This window comes from Phoca vitulina, unplaced genomic scaffold (genome assembly GCF_004348235.1).
Source record: "Phoca vitulina isolate PV1807 unplaced genomic scaffold, GSC_HSeal_1.0 scaffold15, whole genome shotgun sequence".
Taxonomy (NCBI): domain Eukaryota; kingdom Metazoa; phylum Chordata; class Mammalia; order Carnivora; family Phocidae; genus Phoca; species Phoca vitulina.
Genome location: NW_022589718.1, coordinates 2,986,883 through 3,005,716, shown reverse-complemented (window position 1 = coordinate 3,005,716; position 18,834 = coordinate 2,986,883). Strand labels below are relative to the sequence as shown.

Sequence of the window (18,834 nt, the reverse complement as noted above, 5' to 3'; positions counted from 1 at the left end):
CTCGACCATCCCTAGGGAAATGACACAACACGGATATGACACAACGGGGAAATCCCGAGTCTTAGACCTCTGCAACCACCGGGAGAGTCCAGCCTCCACAGTTATCCCCCACACCAACCCCCCTCCCCCAGCCCAGCCTTTTCCTTCCGTGTTGACTCCTCCCGGCGGGGCGAGAGGCGGTATCGGGCCGGGCCCCGCCCTCTGGGCGCGCCTCCACGCAGCAACGCGCAGCCTCACCAGAGTCGCTTTACGGCCGGGGAGAGGGTGGGCCCCGGCCTTGAGGTAGGAGGCCGAGCTGTGGGGCGGGGAAAGAGGCCTTTTGCGGCAGGACGTAAGTGACGGCGTGGGCGGTACGACTGCAGCTGGAGGGCAGAGGAGGCGGGTTCGTGTTTCCCGGGCCGAACCGGGCTGTGGGGGGCGCGGGGCCTGGGCCGGGGCTGTAGTTAAAAGCCCGCGGTGACAGTATGGGTGAAGGGGAGTGGGGCGGGGGAGGCCTTGGGCCGCTTTGTCCGGTGGGTGGGGCTGGGGGTCTGGCGGGCTGGAGTCTTGGGTCCAGGCCGGGGCTTTGACCCGTGGTTGGTGTTCCCCCCCCCACCGAACCCGCAGCGCGCGCGTCCTGTCCTCGCCATGAGGCCGCAGCAGGCGCCGGTGTCCGGGAAGGTATTCATTCAGCGAGACTACAGCAGTGGCACACGGTGCCAGTTCCAGACCAAGTTCCCCGCGGAGCTGGAGAACCGGGTACGCAGACTGGCTCCCCGCACCTGCTCTGGGGCGAGGGAGGGGGGCTCTTCAGGGACGGGAGGGAGTATGTGCCGACACCGGGCTCGCAGTGTGTCTCATGGCTCTGGGGAGGGGAAGGCAAAGAAGGAGCCTTGGTCAGAAGAGGGCCACTAAGCAAGACACGGTGCTTGGAGGAGGACGAATAAGGCCAAGCCCCCGGTGTGATGACCTTATAGAGCTCTGTGGTGCCCAGTGCCGGGAATCTGTACCCAGCCAGCCGTCTTCTTCCCGGCTGTCCCCCCACCCCCACCCCGGGTTATTGACAGCAGTGATGAGGAACTAATTCCTGAGGTTCCAAGCCACCTAACTCAGCGTGTTGGAAGCTATATCCTCCTACCTCCCCAGGCAGGAGTAATCATCATTCTCGTGACTGGCGTTTGTGGCCATTGTGCTGGTCGCACTGCTCGGCAGAAAGGGTTTATTAAGTTGCTGTGCCAGGCAGTACAGACAGGCCTTTTTTGAACCTGAAAAACGCAGAGCATTAGATCGGCCTGGACAGGGGAAGATCTCAGAACAAGGCCTTAGGCTTGTCATTCCCAGTTACCATCACTGGGAGCCACCTGTGTTTTGTTGGCTTGCATATCAAAATTGGCATCAGGATATAGGTCCCTTAGGCAACCTTGCATACAGAAATGGAAGAATGGGCTTTTTCCTCTTTCTTCAGACTTGGGGGGGGGGGGGAATCATTGTTATTTTATTCTAAAAGTACAATGAAGTGAGCATATGTGTGTGTTTTCTTATACCCGCAAGTGTTTACCCCCCCAAAGAAAGATCTTTTGGTCTTGAGCCATGTTACCTTACATTCTGTTTCCTTTTTAGAGATCGGTTTCTGGTTAGATGGAGCAGGTTTTGTGCTCTTTTCACCTTGATGGGGAGGGTGAGGGACTGAGGTGATTAGGTGTGCTGTGGGTGTGGGAGTAAGAAATACTGGTCATGCGATAAGTGGGTGTAGATGAGTCTGTACTAGAGAAATGTGTAGCAGCCCTTTAAAATCAACTTGTAACAGGTGGGTGGTTCTACCTGATGGCCAAGTTTGGAAAATCAATGTATATCAATTGTAGTGTCCTTCGACTTAATTTATAACTGTGGTCAGGTTAGTGACCTAAGTATGTTTCTTTAAGTGCAAATGAAAGATCAGGTATGCTTTATAAAGATGGTTTGTAGATTAGCTTGTCTGTGAAATGCCACATAAATGCTGCAGTTTATTGTCTCCATGTTGGGTTAACTCAGCTTGACACTGGGTGGACATTTCCACCGTGGTTTGAAGAAGTAGAAATTGAGCAAGTTGCCTGTTGGCTAGAGCTACTGAATGTTATTTTTAAAATAATTTAACATCACAGTTAACATGTTTTACATGTTACGGCTTGTATGAAATGAAGCAAATGTTTTGTTTGTAAGCTTGTTATGGAAACTCTGACTTATACTATTTATGTACTTTCAAATCAGAGTGTAAACTATTCTTTTTACCACACTTACTTGGATGTTACAAGATTCTTTTGTTTAGAGGTTTTAAAGTCAAACTTCCAACTCATAACTGAGCCAAATATATGTATGCAGAATCAGACATTAGCCTTCCACTCCGTGTGTGGTAGAGCCTTTATTTTATAGTCTGAATACAGAAACACAGTGTAGTCACAGTACTCCACTGATACTTATAGGAAATTGATGTTTCTAAATTCTGGAGTCCTTTTATTTCTTTGACTTCAGATTATAGCCTAGAACTGCTTGTGACTCTGAGTACTAGATGGAGTGTTATTTGGTGCTGTTCAATTGTGTCTTTGAGGTTTTGTTTGTTTGTTTGTTTTTTCCTTTTTTTAAATGTTTGGGTTAAAATACTAGTTTATACTTTAAACTGCTTGGGAGAGCTTTGATTTTTCTTTTAGTGCGTTGAAATCAAATTTCAATTACAGGTTTAAATTTTCCTTGCTTTGTTTGATGGAAAATTGAAAGGTTTCTTTGTTTCTCTACTACTTACCCTAGAAATTGTACTGATTGCTCTGCCACTGGGGCTGATTTTCCTTTTGTGAGAACATCACACTTGGCAATTTAATAGAGGAAGAAACTAATATACAAATGTTTTGTGTTACTTTAAAGCATTAAACACACATACATTTGTACCCTTTAATCTGGGAGTGAGGACAAATTCTGCCTATTAACAAGTTTACTTTTTCTGTTGCCTCTTAGAATGTAATACTTAGATGCTTAAGTACTTTGTTGCCAGGACAGTTCCTAAAGAAAGCTTTATTCTCACTTTAGCAAAAATAGTCATGTTAGGCACCCTTGGTCTGGGTAGGAGAGAAATGAGTGAACTATAATTGAAGCATTTGTTCCCTTACATACCTTTAAAAAAATGTGTCTACATCTGGTTGGTAGAAATTACCTTTGACTTGTTACCTTTGACTTATGATCACTTTAAGCTTCAGCTCCATGCTTTCTACCACATAGTTCAGGAAACAAAAATTCTGGGAAAATGAGTCTGATTCCTATTTCCTTCTGATTTTCAATGTTCATTACTCCAAATTTATATTTGGCTCCCACTTCACAAATCTCCCAATTTTGTATAGCTTCAGTATCAGTCTTCAAGTACCCAAGGAAGAACACTGACAGATGTTCTTCCTAGTGAAGTGAGTGAGAGGAAAATGCCCACATTTGTTCTGTTGACCCCTTGTATGTTATGTCCTTTGCCTTCACTGCTGGCTAGCATGCTTTTTACCCCCTTTTTTAATAGCCTTTCAAAGAAATTATTGACTTCTTAAATTTCATTTTTATTAAACTTTTTTTAAAAAATCCTTCACCTTGGATTTTTTCTTTTTAATGATCTATGATTTACCTCCATCCTATAAAGCCTTATAATCTTGGAATAACTTTTTTAAGAATTCATGTTTCTGGTATGACCAGTAATTCTGACCTGAAAGAAATGTTTCTCGGTTGGATCCCATGGTTTTGAATCACACTATGTCTAGAGAAATGTAAATAATTCAAAGAACTTTCCTTATCAGATCATAACATTTTAGGTAGATCAAATGTGCGTGTTTGAAATTATTTAGACTTTTGTGGACTTGCTGATGTGACAAACTGAAGGTGTTAATTGGGCATAATTAGTAAAGATAACAATTTGTTATAAATATTTGTTCATGGAGTGAACAAAGTCCGTTTTCAGGGAATGAGAACTCTGACATAGATTCCCCAGATGACCATTCTTCAAGTGGTGGCTCAGTGCAGGAATGCTACCCTGGCTCCTAGCACCATCTCCACCCACCCAACCCTTGTCAGAAACTCTGAATATTCTGGGAAATTAAAAGTAGCTCCTTTTGAAAAACAGAAGAACTGCCACCACTTTAAAGTTCACATTAAAGTTTTTCATGCCATCTGCCCATTGGGTCCTCAATAGTTCTTCCACACAAAGGACAAAAAAATAATTGCAACTGCCTCTAACCTAAAGGATTTTAATAGCTTAAAGGTGATGATCATATCGTTTTACATTTTAAAAAATTATGTTCTTGGAACTGTTTTGTCTCAAACTGTATATCGAAGTTCTTTAACTTTTTTCCAAGTCTGTTTCTATATAAAGACTTCACAAAAGTGAGGCACCTGGGTGGCTCAGTCAGTTAAGCCTCTGACTCTTGATTTCGGCTCAGGTCATGATTTCAGGGTTGTGAGATCGAGCCCCGTGTCAGGCTCCACGCTGAGCATGGAACCTGCTTAAGAGTCTCTCTCAAAAGAAAAAGAAAAGCCTTCATAAAAGATAAAATTTATATGTAAGGAGTTACTCCTTTCAGGAATAAGGCAGATGTGTGAGAAGAGGCCTAGATTAAGGACAGATAAATTGTCCTTTTTTGCCAAGAATGGTAGTGTTGCATGAAATACTCTACTAATGGGGTGAAAGTCCTAGGGTAGAGCATTGAGTTTTAAAATCTACAAAGTTAGGGGAAAAAAGTGAAAACAGGAGATTAGAGTGAAAATGGATGACAGTGGTAGTATTAGTGTAAATGTGAGATAATGGTGTCACTGAATAGAAAGGTGATAGGAATGACTTGGTGTGAAGAATTGTGTGATAGTTTGAGATTTTGTCTTGTTTAGTGTGAGCTTTCAGTAGATTCCAGTGTTTAGGGACTCAATTTAAGGTTACTTGCTCTTAAGAGCGAGAGAGGCAAACCGAGAGACAGACTCTTAACTGTAGAGAACAAGCTGATGGTTACCAGAGGGGAGGTGGATTGGGGGGGGAGGGATGGGTGAAATAGGTGATGGGGATTAAGGAGTGCACTTGTGATGAGCATCAGGTGTTGTATGAAAGTGTTGAATTACTCTTTTGTACACCTGAAACTAATATTACATTGTATGTTAGTTAACTGGAATTTAGATAAAAACATTAAAAAAATAATAAGATTACCTGCTCTTTCCAGATAAAGAGAACGTCTCCTTCCTTTTGTGCCCCCACCATATTTTAAATATGCCTCCACTGTAGTACTTTGTCAATTTATTACGTTTATATGTTTACATACCTATTCTGCTTTCATGACTGCCAACTCCTGGAGGACTGAAACGGTTATTCATCTTTCTCTAAGGTCTGTCCTAACATCTGTCTGATGGTAGATGCTCAGTAAATGTGAATATAAGTGAATGGAAAGATGGAAGGATTGTATAATTTTTTTAAAAGATTTATTTATTTGAGAGAGAGAGAGCACGAGCTGGGGGGCGGGGAGGGGAGGAAGGGCAGAGGGAGAGAGAGAATCCAGCAGACTCCCTGCTGAGCACAGAGCCCAACATGGGGCTCCATCCCATGACCCATGAGATCATAACCTGAGCCGAAACCAAGAGTCGGACACTCAACCAACTGAGCCACCCAGGTACCCCAGGATTGTATAATTTTATTAAGTTACTTGATACTCAGTATAGAGAATAAAGAGATACCATATTGAGTCTTGAAGATACCCAGTGTCCATAAGAGGGATGAGAATAAACAAAGACTACGCAGTTCCAGTAACATAGGTCCCGATTTCATCACCTAAAATGTTTGCCACCTAGTGGATAAGAATGTTGACAAAATAGCAGAATAATTTAGTGGTAGCAAGCATCAGTGAGTGGTTGATCTTTTTTTCCAAAACTTATTTTTAAATTCTTTTTTCCGTACAGATTGATAGACAGCAGTTTGAAGAAACAGTTCGAACTCTAAATAACCTTTATGCAGAAGCAGAGAAGCTTGGGGGCCAGTCCTATCTTGAAGGCTGTTTGGCTTGTTTAACAGCATACACCATCTTCTTATGCATGGAAACTCATTATGAGAAGGTAAGGCTACCTTTGTTTTCGCAAAATCTCAAAATCATAAAAAAAGGTGAGTTGTTGACATGTTTACGTGGTGACAGTTGCCATAAAACTTAAAGGGGCATGTATAATAATAATAATTCAAATTTTGTTGTTGCTCCTATATCTAGAGCACATGGTAAAGAAAGAGTCCTGAGTCTTTCAGAAACTGGTCAAAATTGATCTGTCCACATGAAGGTGACATACCAATGTTCAAATTGGCTTACACTTAAGAAGACTGTGGAAAATCTATATTCTCATTCTGTCTAGCTTTCTGAGAATCCTCTTACTTTTTCCCCCCAGGTCTCTATCTTCAATCTTATCCTGCCACTTCTTTTTCTAGCTGCATGCTAGACCTGGAGTTGCCAGCTTCTCAACTTAGATTTCCAAAAGGCAAACCTCACACCTCCCCATTTTTTTAATAGCGCCCTGCCTTTTTCAGTACCATCTTAAGGTGTAGAGGATGAAGAAGGGGAAAATTTATCAGTTGTCAAAGACTGAAATATCTTACAGTTTCTCATTCATTAACTTTTCATGATTTCCTCTGCCAGTGTTCTAACATGTGCCCTTACTACCTGTCTCTAAGACTATTGAAGTAGTCTGACGAGTTTCATCTCTTCCATTCTTTTATTTTTCCAAACCATCTGCTGCTGCCTTCATAAAATACTGCGTTACTGGGGTGCCTGGGTGGCTCAGTCACTTGAGCCTCCAGCTCTTGATTTCGGCTCAGGTCATGATCTCTCAGGGTCCTGAGATTGAGCCCTGTGTCGGGCTCTGCACTCAGCACAGTCTGCTTGAGATTCTGTCTCTTTCCTGATCTGCCCCTCTCCCCACTCACATGCACTCTTTCTCTCTCTCTCTAAAATAAATAAAATAAAATCTTTAAAAAAAAAAACAATAACAACAACACTGTATTACTTCCTCTAGCACTCTTACGAAGCCAGAGGCTTTCCCTGGCTTCCCATTTACTGCCAATGAGTAAAGTTCAAGCCCTTTCTCCAAGTGACCTCCAACTTACCTTTCCAGCTTTGTCTCCCACCCCTTCTTCACTCAGTCTTTCAGCCAAACTCATTCCCTCGCCGGGCCCCAAGCACACCCTCCGAGGTTTTCCTCCACCTACAGTGCCATTCTTCCCATGTTCAAATCTCACCAGTCCTTTAGGTCCTACTGTCATCTCACTTTTCCTTACTCTTCTAATCATAATTCTTTCTCGACTTTGTATTCCCACAACATTTTATTTACGTCTCTTTTCCTGGCACTTACCTCTCTTGACTTTGGAATGTAGCAGTTTGCATTATTTGCCCTTCAAGTATGTGTTTTTCTTGAGATCAAGGACAGTGCCTTAACCATTTTGTGTCCCTCTTTGTGCCCAACACCATGCCCTGGGTGTATTAGGCACTCACTGAATGTGTGTTGAATGAATTTAAGTTAATCACAGTAATGTTTAGCAACTGAAATGCTATAAGGATATCTATGTTACAGATTATACCCCACCTAATAGAAGTGTCCCTGTGGTTGTCTTGGACTCTATATAGTGGAAAGCAGATACAGTTGCAACTGAAGTATTTTTGTGAGTTACTGGCTGAAAGTGCTGCCATATGCTTCATTAGCATCCTGACATGAATTGTCTTAGTGTTACTAAAAGGGTGTATTTAAATAACTAAATGAGTAGTTTATATTTTTTTCCATATCATACAGAGAAGCAGCTTTCATTCCTGTTTAACATTCAAAATCAGAAGTTTTAGAGGATCAGTATCAGCTTTCAGTCTGTGTTTTGTCTTAGCAGCTTCTCTTTAATAGTACATTTGCTGAGTGAAGGGACAAAGGAGTCCATTCATTTGGTAAATATTTATTGAAAGCCTACCATGTGCTAAACAGTGTGCAGGGGATATAACAGAATAGGGCAAACATGATTGCTGACCTTGTGTTTATAATTTAGTGGTAACAACTGATGCAAAGGAAACAAAACCAACTAAATTATAAATGATGATAAGTGTCTTGAAGGAAACAAACTTTCCTGTGATAGAAAATAATAGGAGAGACCTAATTTAGATTGTGTGGTCAGAAAAGGCCTCTGAAGTGATAACCTATAAGCGGCTACATGAAGGATGCAAATCCTGGGACCATTCATTCAGGTAGAGAGATAAGTGTGTGCAAAGGCCCAGAGAGCGTGATGTGTCCTGGGAGCTGTAAGAAGGTCGGTGTGGAAGGAGAGGAGTGGAGAGAGGGTCCAGAGGTGAGTTTGGAGAGGTAAGGAGGAACTGTATCATGTAGGAGTATGTAGTCCCTGGAAAGATGTTCATAATTTATTTTCAGTGCAGCGGGGAAGCTACTCAAAGATTTTAAGCAGAAGAGTGATATGATCAGATTTTCATTTTAAAGCAATCTCTTTATTCTAGGGGGGAAAAAAGATATAAAAATGGAAGTAGGGAAACCAGGTGGGATGCTCCATAGAAATCAGGAAGAGATGATGATAGCTTGGACAGGGAATGGAGCAGTAGAGATGGAAGGAGATGAACAAATTCAAGGAATATGGTGATAGTGGAACCAAGATTTCATGAGAAGCTGAATGTAGGAGGGGATAAGGCTGAATTCATATGGATAGAAACTAGGCCATCCAGGGATGGTCATTTAAAGAAGTATAGGATGCTACCAATTTAAGGTAGAATTATATCCTCTAGAGAATTTTGTTCATGCTTAGTGGAGTATTAGAAAATTGAGTTGTCATTTCCCTATAGCTTTTACATTTGTTGATAAGATTTTAATTAACTTTTATTTATCCATGTGCATTTGCTGAAATAGATAGATACCTCCTTCTAATGTCAGTTGTAAAAAGAAATTGGTAATTGGTTGCCAGCCAAGTCAATTACATTAATTATGGGATCATGGACAAATTAATCTCTCTGAGTTCTCTCAACTATAAAATACATTAGAATTAATGTATTTCCTTACATATGGTAGATGCCTAATAAATAGTGTTCTCTTAAGACAAATTTAAAAATTAAGTTTGTATATACATATTTTTATATGTATATACACACACTAATGTGTTTACATATATATATACACACACACGTGTTTTAATTAGATATTTGTGAACAGTTTTTTTCAGGTATAAGTCATCTTTTTTTGCATCTGCTAACTTATTTAGCTGCTTAAAACATTTAGCAGCTTTTAATTAAAATCCCTTTGACTATTGGGGCACCTGGCTGGCTCAGTTGGTAGAGCATGCAACTTGTGATATCAGGGTTGTAAGTTCAAGTCCCACCTTGGGCGTGGAGCCTACAATCAGTCATCATCCCTTTGATTATTAATCTTGAAAGGTAGTTCTCTGTATCAGAAATAGAGTGGAAATTGATCCCAATATATGTTTTAACTTGGATTCATAGGCAATGTAGAAGGTACTACTTTGTAAGTCTTATCAAGGTTTCTTTCTTTTTATGGAGCATTATAAAGCAAGTAAAGACCAAATAAAATTAGGGATGCCTGGGTGGCGCAGTTGGTTAAGCATCTGCCTTCGGCTCAGGTCATGATCTCGGGGTCCTGGGATCAAGCCCACATCGGGCTCCCTGCTCAGTGGGAAGCCTGCTACTCCCTCTCCCTCCCACCCCACTCATGTGCACTCTCTTGCTCTGCATTCTCTCAAATAAATAAATAAATAAAATCTTTTAAAAAAAAAAAAGACGAAATAAAATTAGTCAAGAAACCAAAATTTAAGGTGTGGCCACATTTTTTAAGTAGGTAATTTTATTTTAGAAACTGGACATGAATAACTAGATTGTGCCAAGTGAATAACTGGAATGGTCATAATTAAGACATGTACTTATACTTTAAACACTAAAATTTTCAGTCTACAAACAGTAAGCCAAATATAATAGTGCTTACACTTTGTCATGTGGGTTAAATTTTTTGAAATTGTAAATAAGCCTTTTAAAACTCATTAGAACAATCATGCTTTTTTTTTTCCTATAATGTGCTATTTATTGATTTAAAATGAAGATAAAGACTTCAGTGTTATTTCTCTATTGTTGCTGCCCATTATAATTAGGGAACAAATAGGCTTGTAGAAGCTTCTCCGCTCAGTAGCTGTCTGTCTTGTTCAAAACATCCCTTCTGCTTACGTGCTTTAATCTGCAAAAGGAACAAATTAGAAGCAACTTAGATATTTTCTGAAAATACTAAGATCCTGCTGTTCTCGCTTAGCCTCACTTAGGATATTTTTTCTTGAACGTCTGTATTTTTTCTTAAGGGTCTCTCCAGTTTAGTATTCTCAAGGAGGATAATAGTCTTTACTGAGGTTTGATTGTGTTTAGCTTTGTAAATATTATACAGATTGAGGCTTTGTTGAGGGTTTGAGGATAACAGATAATTTTGTTCAATATTATAGTTTGTTTTGACATTGATTTCCAAAAATAATAAACTATGACTAAAATGTCAACATAAAGTTTTTTGGGAGTAAGAATGCTGCTTTGTCCTGCCTGGGATGCATTATGAGTTTACTCATGTTAATGCTTTCTTGTTGCTAAAGAGACTAAGAGTTTAAGAGCGTCTTATTTAAGACAGTCCTGCCTTCACCAGAGTGGTATAAGAGGATTTGGAGCTTATGCAAAAAGAAAACTTTGTTTTCTTTCTGAACTGATACCTAAGTGCACATGAATGTTATTAAAGTTTAAATAAAAACCTTGCACAACAAAGTTATGCTTAAATCAAATAAAGGCATGCTATTTCTTTGCTGGTAACCTGTACCCAAGGAGAGAGGAAGGAAAGCTGTTCTGAAGGAGTCCTTTCTTTGAAACCAGTCGTGCAAGCACTTTTCTGACTGTCCCCCCTAGTGGAAATGGACTGGAGTGAGGGTAGACCGACTCTCCAATTTCCAGTTCTGGCAGGTGAGCTGAGAAAGAAATTGGAGAGAAGACTGAGGGTCCTGAGTTGGGCACCTTTATGGGCTACTTCCTTCTATTTGTTATTTTAGCATGATTGACAAACTCTGATAGAAAGATAGTACCTAAGATTTCTTTTTAGCTCATAAAGACCAAGAATCACTCGAGTTCTTTGAGAATTGAAAATAGGAGAATGATACTTGTATTATTTCAGGTAATTAGATGAAAAAAAATGTTTTCTTTAGAAGTGGTATTCTTAATTCTACCTAAAGAACCCTGCAGATTGCTCTTTTAATAACATCATGCTCTTTTAGAACTTATAGTATTCCTAAAGTATGCAACTTGAATTTTAGTATTCCCAAATTACAGTATTCCCAAAGATGCAACTTGAATAAACTTATTTAAATTTTATTTTCCTTCAATAAGAAAATTCAAAAGATACAAATAATGCAATTCACCTTAAGAGTGAAAAAAAAAAGAAAATTCGTTATGCAAACTACCTAGTGTTTTAAATTCTAAATCAGCTTATACTACAGCACCTAAATTGTAGCATCCTAATTTTGTTAGTTTGCCCTGGTACATTATAGACCCACACTTAATTTGTTTCTTAATCTCTAACCTGATTCTCATACAGTTCTTTTTTTCCCCTTACGTTGTGATCACATTTATCCAAGACTATAGCATATGCTGGTCGTATGAATTTAAGAAAATATATAGTAATTAAAGAACTGGATCAAAGCCTTTTTGAACACTAGAGCCAAAAAAGGGTTATGATGACTTTGAATCTGAAATAAAACATGTAACTCTCTGATTTTGTATATAGCTATTAAGATTTATTTTCTTCTAGCTTATCTGTCTCAAAATTGACCTTATTAAAGCTAGAGATTTGGCAATTTCCAGAAGTTCCTTTGTATCCTATCTGGCTTTTGTCTGCATTTGCTTTGACTTTTACAACCTTAGTGCTAAACTTATAAACCAAAGTTCCCATCAAGGACACAAGAGCAAACTATAGAGTAGCATTATATGCAGTGGTGGAAATGATGTAAGACACTTGTCATCAGAAACTCCTTGGCAGCTGTCACATGCCTTACAAAGGAAATAAACTCAGTTTTAAACTAACTGGGCTATTTCTTGTTAATGGGCCAACTTTGTATCATTACTTAAAGTTGACAAAGACATTCAAAGGAGAGAAGCGGCAGTTCTTAAGTGTTAAAGGGAACGGCCAAGAGCTACCTTGGTGTCACATTAACATTTGATGAGTGGGAAAGAGAAAAGTACAACCAACTTTTGTGTACAGAATCACCTACTTATTTCTGTATATCCAGGATTGAGACGACAGCAGGTAAGAAGGAGGGGCTGGTGCTCATGCTTTTGTATGCATTGGTACTTAAGTGACTTGCAGAGTCCATCAGGCTGTGCTGTATGTCGTACACAACCGGTGTGTGCCAAATACTCACAGCTGTATCCCTTCATATGGATATCCATTTCTTGTTTTAAAAGCTAATTCCACTGCCTGAGTATTTTGAGATCCAGCTGATACTTAATGGGAAATCTGATGACATTTGTTAAAAGCTATGGTGTTTCTTTTTGTCAGGTTCTGAAGAAAGTGTCCAAATACATTCAAGAGCAGAATGAGAAGATATATGCTCCCCAAGGCCTCCTCCTGACAGATCCCATTGAGAGAGGACTTCGAGTTGTATCTTTTTTGTCCAGATTATAAGGTCTAAATATCTATAAAAAGAAAATTTTGATGGTACAACTAGAGAGGATTTAACTCCCTTCTCTTGTATTTGCCCTGGGAATCTTTTTTTTTTTTTTTAATTTTATTTATTTATTTGACAGAGACAGCTAAAGCAGGAACACAAGCAGGGGTAGTGGGAGAGGGAGAAGCAGGCCTCCCGCCGAGCAGGGAGCCCGATGCAGGGCTCGATCCCAAGACCTGGGATCATGACCTGAGCCGAAGGCAGACCCTTAACGACTGAGCCACCCAGGCGCCCCTGCCCTGGGAATCTTCTGTGTGAATTGCATACCTACCACAAGCTCCTATCTCCCAACATTTTTCTTAAAGCACATCTCCTTCCTTTGTGTTGTGCAGGTCTCCAGATTGTTTAATATTCTGGTTACTGTCTTTCTTGGTGGTTCTGAGGGCATCTTGTAGTAATAATGAGGGTGGCATGAGTAATGCATTTCAGCTGCAGAAACTCTGAACCTAAAGCCTCTTTGAAATGCATAAACTCATAATGTGTGGTGAGACTTGTCATCCAAATGAATTGCAGTTCCATGGGTTCATCTGACTGGTTGAAATCAGTTACAGCTGCCAGATGTATAATTTCATTACCTTTGACATACTGTGCATATTTTTAGAGGCAGTAAGCTTTGAAACTCACTAAGTGAATTTGGTAAATAGAATTGCAAAAAAACTAATTTAGCTTGGTAACTGGAGTAATGAGTAAAATAAATTTTTTTTAAAAACCTAGGTCAGATAATCCCAGGCCTTCCGGCTGATAATAATTTCAGCAGTTTTATTATACTCTGCAGCAGTGGTTCTTAAACTTTTAGAGGTCATGAACCCTCTCCCAAGAAAAAGTTTGCAGATAATTAGAGGGCATTTTAAACCCTTGAATCCATTACCTTCTTCGATTCTCAGCTAACAACCCCCTAGTTCTACAATATAGCATCTTTTTTCAGAATTTTTTTTTTCCAAAAAATAAATAATGTTTGGGGGGGGAGGGGAATTACATGTAGATTACTACAGGCAATTACATTTCTTAAAGTTTTTTGCAAGGTGGAGAGCATCATGTTTAACTTAAGTAGGAGAAATTCTTAATAAAAAAATGAGCAAAAGGAAATTGAAAGCAAAGTCTGTGCGGATCGTACACATCATCTTGCTACAGTCCCCTCTTATATGTTCCATTCTCCAGTGTGTTTTCTTAACAGCTATGCTGTTTAGATTGAAATCACCATTTATGAAGACAGAGGCATGAGCAGTGGAAGATAAACCATAGAACTAAAGGTAAGAAAAAATTACATGGTTTATATGTAGTTTTTATCATATGTAGCACGGGTGAATTTTCTTCCCTGCATGGTAAATAAATCGTTAGGGAATGGCATATTCTCTGTATTGGCTTGAGATTTAAAATGTGTATTTAACCCAAAGTTCTATTCAGTGATCTAGAATTTAATCCTGGTTTTTCCCCTCTGTATTGTTTTCAGACTGTTTTGTTGTTACTTTGTTTTGGCAGATGTTTTTTCAGGGGAGGAGGTCTTGTTTTAATATTTCAGAGCAATCCTAGGCATTTTGCATATAAAAATCATTTTGGATTTTGCATATAAAAATCATTTCAGCGATTGCCCTGCCTGTATGATGAATGGCTTTAATAACGAAAGAAACATTTCAGAGTGGAGGGGGAGATTTTGAATATTTCATTTATTTAAGTGGCTTCATTGCCCTGTAGAAGAAAACTTACCCTGGTGGTTAAAACCATAAATTTAATTCTTTTGTTTAGAACATTTATGTTCTTCTATATCCATATAATGACCTTGAAGAAGTGAGAAACAAATAGTTAATATTGATAGGAGTGTAGACGCAGAATCATGTGGAAACCATAGTCCATTAGCACAGGCTTCTAAGTAACAGAAAATCGTACTGCACTGTTTCTGCCGATTCCAGTCATTTACACTTTCTACCGAGAGTGTTCTGCTGCTGTACTTTCCTACGTGACTGTTTGCAGGTGTTTGTCACTGACAGGCAGCACAGACACAGATTCTGCCAAAGCAGACCTCCTCCTCCTTCCCGGGGCAACAGTAATAATAACTGCCATTTCGAGGGCACCTGCTCTGTGCCAGGTGTTCTACAAATGGTATGTCTCATTCTTACAAAAAGTGTGCGGAGTATTTCCTCCATTTTAGAGATGAGCAAACCGAGGTACAAACAGATGAAATGGTGTTCTCAAAGTCATACAGTTTAACACATTTTGGGATACGAACCCAAGTTCGATGGACCACAAAACCCGTTTTGTGGACCACAAACCCATACTTCCTGTAAGTACTTGCAGCAGCAGAAAACATGGGGAGAGGGAAGAGTTCATCAGATTCAGATTATTCTAAGTGTTTATCCTCCCCTTTTCTTTTTCAAGACTTTCTTAAAAGATACATTTTGTCTGCCCCGTACAATTTATCAAATCCTATAAACCAACCAACATTCCAAAGCTGCTGTCTTGTAGCACTAGTGAAAGTGTCACCTGAATTCTTTGAGTTTGAAAGCCAAAAATCTAAATCATGATATCCTCTGCCATGTGTTTTCTTTTCTTTAAAAAGGTCTTGTTTGGGAACACTTAGTGTTACTTGCTCATAGACTTTGTCATGTACAGTTTCCAAACTGACACTTCTCAGTGGAGCAACCAGGAGCCTTAATGTGTGGTTTTTGTTATGTGCCATTGCAATAAGTTTGTTTTATCAATTGCAGCTGCGTTGACTTGGCACAACCCATTTGTCATGACTCATTTTGCAGCTATTATTGCTAACTGTAATGTTTTTCTGAGGCGGTGTGGGGTTTTGAGCAATTACACACCAGAGACTAATCTATCAATAGTCAGGCAACTGTGAAATTTTGAAATGGGAAAGATTTACATTAAGAACTTCTGGATAGTTTCATGAATGCAAATATTTCTGTTCAATTTAGAGCTGTGTGTTCCTCAGGCCCAGGATCTAGTGTGGGCGGAAGTCTTGGAGGAGGGGGAGAAACTGTAAGAATAATTAATTCAGCTCTGTGGTTTTTCTTAAGTCTCTAAGGTTTCTGCAGGTTGAAGTATTACATGAGAGTTAATGATTTAACCAAAAAATACACAAATCATGCAGATGGCCTTTATTAAAAATGTTTAAAATAGCTCTATTAAAGACTGATGGTGTTTTCTCTTTGGATTGTCTTTTTTATTTAAAAATTGGAACATGTCATTACCCGGTCACAATAAATGAGTGCTGAGGAAAATAGCCAGCTTTTGTGGGTGCTCATTATGTGCCTGCACTGTTCTAAATGCTTAGTACTGATCATCACAGCGGCCCAACAAGGTACGTACTGTTATCCCAGTTTTCTCAGATGAGGAGAGTCAGGCGCAGAGAACCCAAGTTACTTGTCTAAGGCTGAAGACTAGTAGGTAGCAGTCGAGGTGGCCTGGCCCCAGATTCGCCACTTCAGCCTGTGCTGTGCTACCTACCTCTTGTGACAGGATCGTTCAGAGACTGAAATATCCAGGGCTTGCATTTCTAGACTGTTGAGCTATGTCCTCACTTGTCAGTTAGTACAGATCCAAGTATTCTATTAGAACTAGCCCACTTATGAGGAGCTCCTCTGAGCTGGTGTAGGAGAGATGTTGTAGAGGTTATTTTAGCATCCCTTTCTAAAACTTCTTTTTGCATCTAACTGCAGATCCCACCTCCAGCTGGGACCCTCATCTATCCACTGGCCGATCGCAGAGTGTCCCCTACCTCCTCTCCAGAGCATCATTCCTTTGTATCTGCTGCCAGAGCCACGGTGCCATTTACTCCAAGGACTAACTTTCTAAAATTCCACACCTGGAGTGACCTCTAGTCGCTCAGCATCCACTTTGTGTCTCCAAATTGTGTAGGACTCTGTAATCTTTTGATTAGTTTCTGAGAAAACACAATGATGCATTTCACTTTTTTTATTCAAAGCCATTAATAAAATAGGCCGTTGGTTAGCCCAACACAAAGTTTCTTTCTTATCTGCCACCAGTACCAGTGGTTCTCTTCATTCCTTGGGCCAGCTTCCCAGGTGGCTCTCGACTTCCAAGTCATATCTCAACCAGTATTCAGTCTTATCTCCCCCAAATTCATAAAATGCTATTCTCCAGGATTTTGGTGAAAGGTAGGCTGTGTCTGTGGTTTTGCTAATGCATCTCCCAGATTTCGAAGAACTACCAGTTTTGCCATGACTAAAATCTTAAAGATCTGTTTCTGTTCAGTTTCTCAAACTGAAACTCATTGGAAAAATAATGTATAATGTTATTTGTTTTATGATAGCAATTATTCCTAATTAAAGCAGTATTTAATGCAATTTCCAGTTATTTTTCTTTGGAGAATTTTGTTATTATTGCATTACCTTGAATGTTGGGAAGATGTAGTATGTGTTGCGTGTTCATTACAAAAATAAGTAAGCACAATAAAGTGGATGCTAAACCATCAAACACATAAATGTCCCTGCTGTGTCCCTGAATGTGTAATAAGCAAGTATAATAAATATTTTAATTATAGTTTTGTTATAAATATAACTTATGAGAAAAAAATTTGATAGGAATAATACTGTATATTGCTAATTTTTAACTGTCCCTACTGGCAAATCTTATGATTCATAGACTTTCCTCATATACAGTATTCAGTGCACAGAAGTCTTATGATTGGTTCAAGTACAGTAAGTTCAGTGATTTCCAACTAAAACTTTCAAGTCTGAGTCAGTGTTTCTAGTTCTTTTGGCTGTATGTTCTTAGTATCCGGGTTTCTTATGCCCTTCCTTCATCTTTGGGGTTTGAGAGCACTGTTTTTGGGAGAAAGTTCAGAAATATATTAGGAAAGAATGAAACAGTTAAAAGTTTTACTTTCAGAGATACTGTAGGTGCTAATACTGGATTTAATCTTTCAGATTTAGTTTCTTTTATGGATCTGTTATTCAGTAAATCTCATTGGTCTGTGTAATATTTTATTTGTATAAAATTCCTTTGTTACTTTAGAGCCTGTAATAGTGTGTCTGTCTGCCTTTTAAACCTGTTGCAATAACTTTGCTGAAATAAGAACACATTAGTAAAACTTTTCTTAAACAAATTGTCTCTGTATCATATTTGGTGTGGTTTGGTAAAGTGATATGGCATTAAATTTCGCAGATAAACAACACTACTAGAATCGGTGCGGCTTAATATTTTCCAACAAACATCTTACACTCATCACACTTTCCAGTTTTTTACATGCTTTATCTCATAAGAGGCAGATATGTTAGCTAAATAGATAAAAACCAAGAAATCATCCCTGAGAGTCAAAAATGTATTCAATTAAAGAAATAAAAGATTAGGATGTTTCATTAGGAATAAAATACCAGTTATTGTTACTATCTTGGATCATCTGATGACTCTTTTTTAAGATGAAGTGCATTAGTAGAGAATAACCACTTATAAAATATAGTCCATATTCTGACTTTTGTGAGATTATTTTTCTTTATAAAATTTTCAGGGGCGCCTGGGTGGTTCAGACGGTTAAGCATCTGCCTTCGGCTAAGGTCATGATCCCGGGGTCCTGGGATCGAGCCCCACATCGGGCTCCCTGCTCAGCGGGGAGCCTGCTTCTCCCTTTCCCTCTGCTACTCCCCCTGCTTGTGCTCTCTCTCTGTCAAATAAAAAAAAATCTTTAAAAAAAAAAAAATTTCAGCTTCTCTTTCCTACCCAATTTACACTGACAGTAAATGGTACTCATACAGAAGGTCATAAGACCCTGCCTGGCTCCTAGCATAAAGACATGGTTTCTCAAGAGTAACATGCTTTGTTTTTCAGGAGGTCAAGAGTATTAGTGCTATATATGATTTATACACTGAACTCCCCTTCCCCTTGCCATGTGTCTCCTTCCCCACCCTAATCCTTCTAATTCCATGAGGGCAGAGGTTGTTTCTAGTTACCCTTGCATCTATCCCTAACTCCCAAGCATCATCCTTGCAGGGGACACATCAACTTAACACTCATATTTGCTAAGTGAGTAAGATACAGGCTGACGGGTCACTAGCAGAGTTACTTCACTACATCTTGATTAGTAAGGTGTTTAACTTCGTAAGATAGTGACTTGTATACTCCCCCTTGTAAAGTTCTAAGACTGGAAA

The 18,834-nt window shown here is 39.4% G+C and overlaps 1 protein-coding gene across 4 annotated transcripts; it reads left to right on the top strand.

Annotated features, from left to right (window-relative positions):
* The first annotated feature begins 236 nt into the window (after nucleotides 1-236).
* On the top strand, nucleotides 237-17,795 carry GOLGA7 (golgin A7). 4 transcript variants are annotated; one of them, XM_032413350.1, is made up of 6 exons: nucleotides 237-331; nucleotides 607-738; nucleotides 5,914-6,066; nucleotides 12,556-12,657; nucleotides 13,912-13,974; nucleotides 16,387-17,795. In XM_032413350.1, the coding sequence occupies exons 2-5, from the start codon at nucleotides 628-630 to the stop codon at nucleotides 13,957-13,959; spliced, it is 414 nt and encodes a 137-aa protein (XP_032269241.1). In that variant the 5' UTR covers nucleotides 237-331; nucleotides 607-627; the 3' UTR covers nucleotides 13,960-13,974; nucleotides 16,387-17,795. The 4 variants fall into 4 exon arrangements, with proteins under 4 accessions (XP_032269241.1, XP_032269239.1, XP_032269242.1 ...); XM_032413348.1 differs by having other exon boundaries at nucleotides 271-382; XM_032413351.1 differs by having other exon boundaries at nucleotides 271-382; nucleotides 13,907-13,974.
* The last annotated feature ends 1,039 nt before the right edge of the window (nucleotides 17,796-18,834 follow it).

Coding starts and splice junctions, on each gene's coding strand:
- GOLGA7 (XM_032413350.1), top strand. CDS start 628: ATGAGGCCGCAGCAGGCGCCGGTGTCCGGGAAGGTATTCATTCAGCGA. Junction 6,067..12,555: donor TGGAAACTCATTATGAGAAG/GTAAGGCTACCT, acceptor TCTTTTTGTCAG/GTTCTGAAGAAAGTGTCCAA. Junction 12,658..13,911: donor TTGAGAGAGGACTTCGAGTT/GTATCTTTTTTG, acceptor TATGCTGTTTAG/ATTGAAATCACCATTTATGA.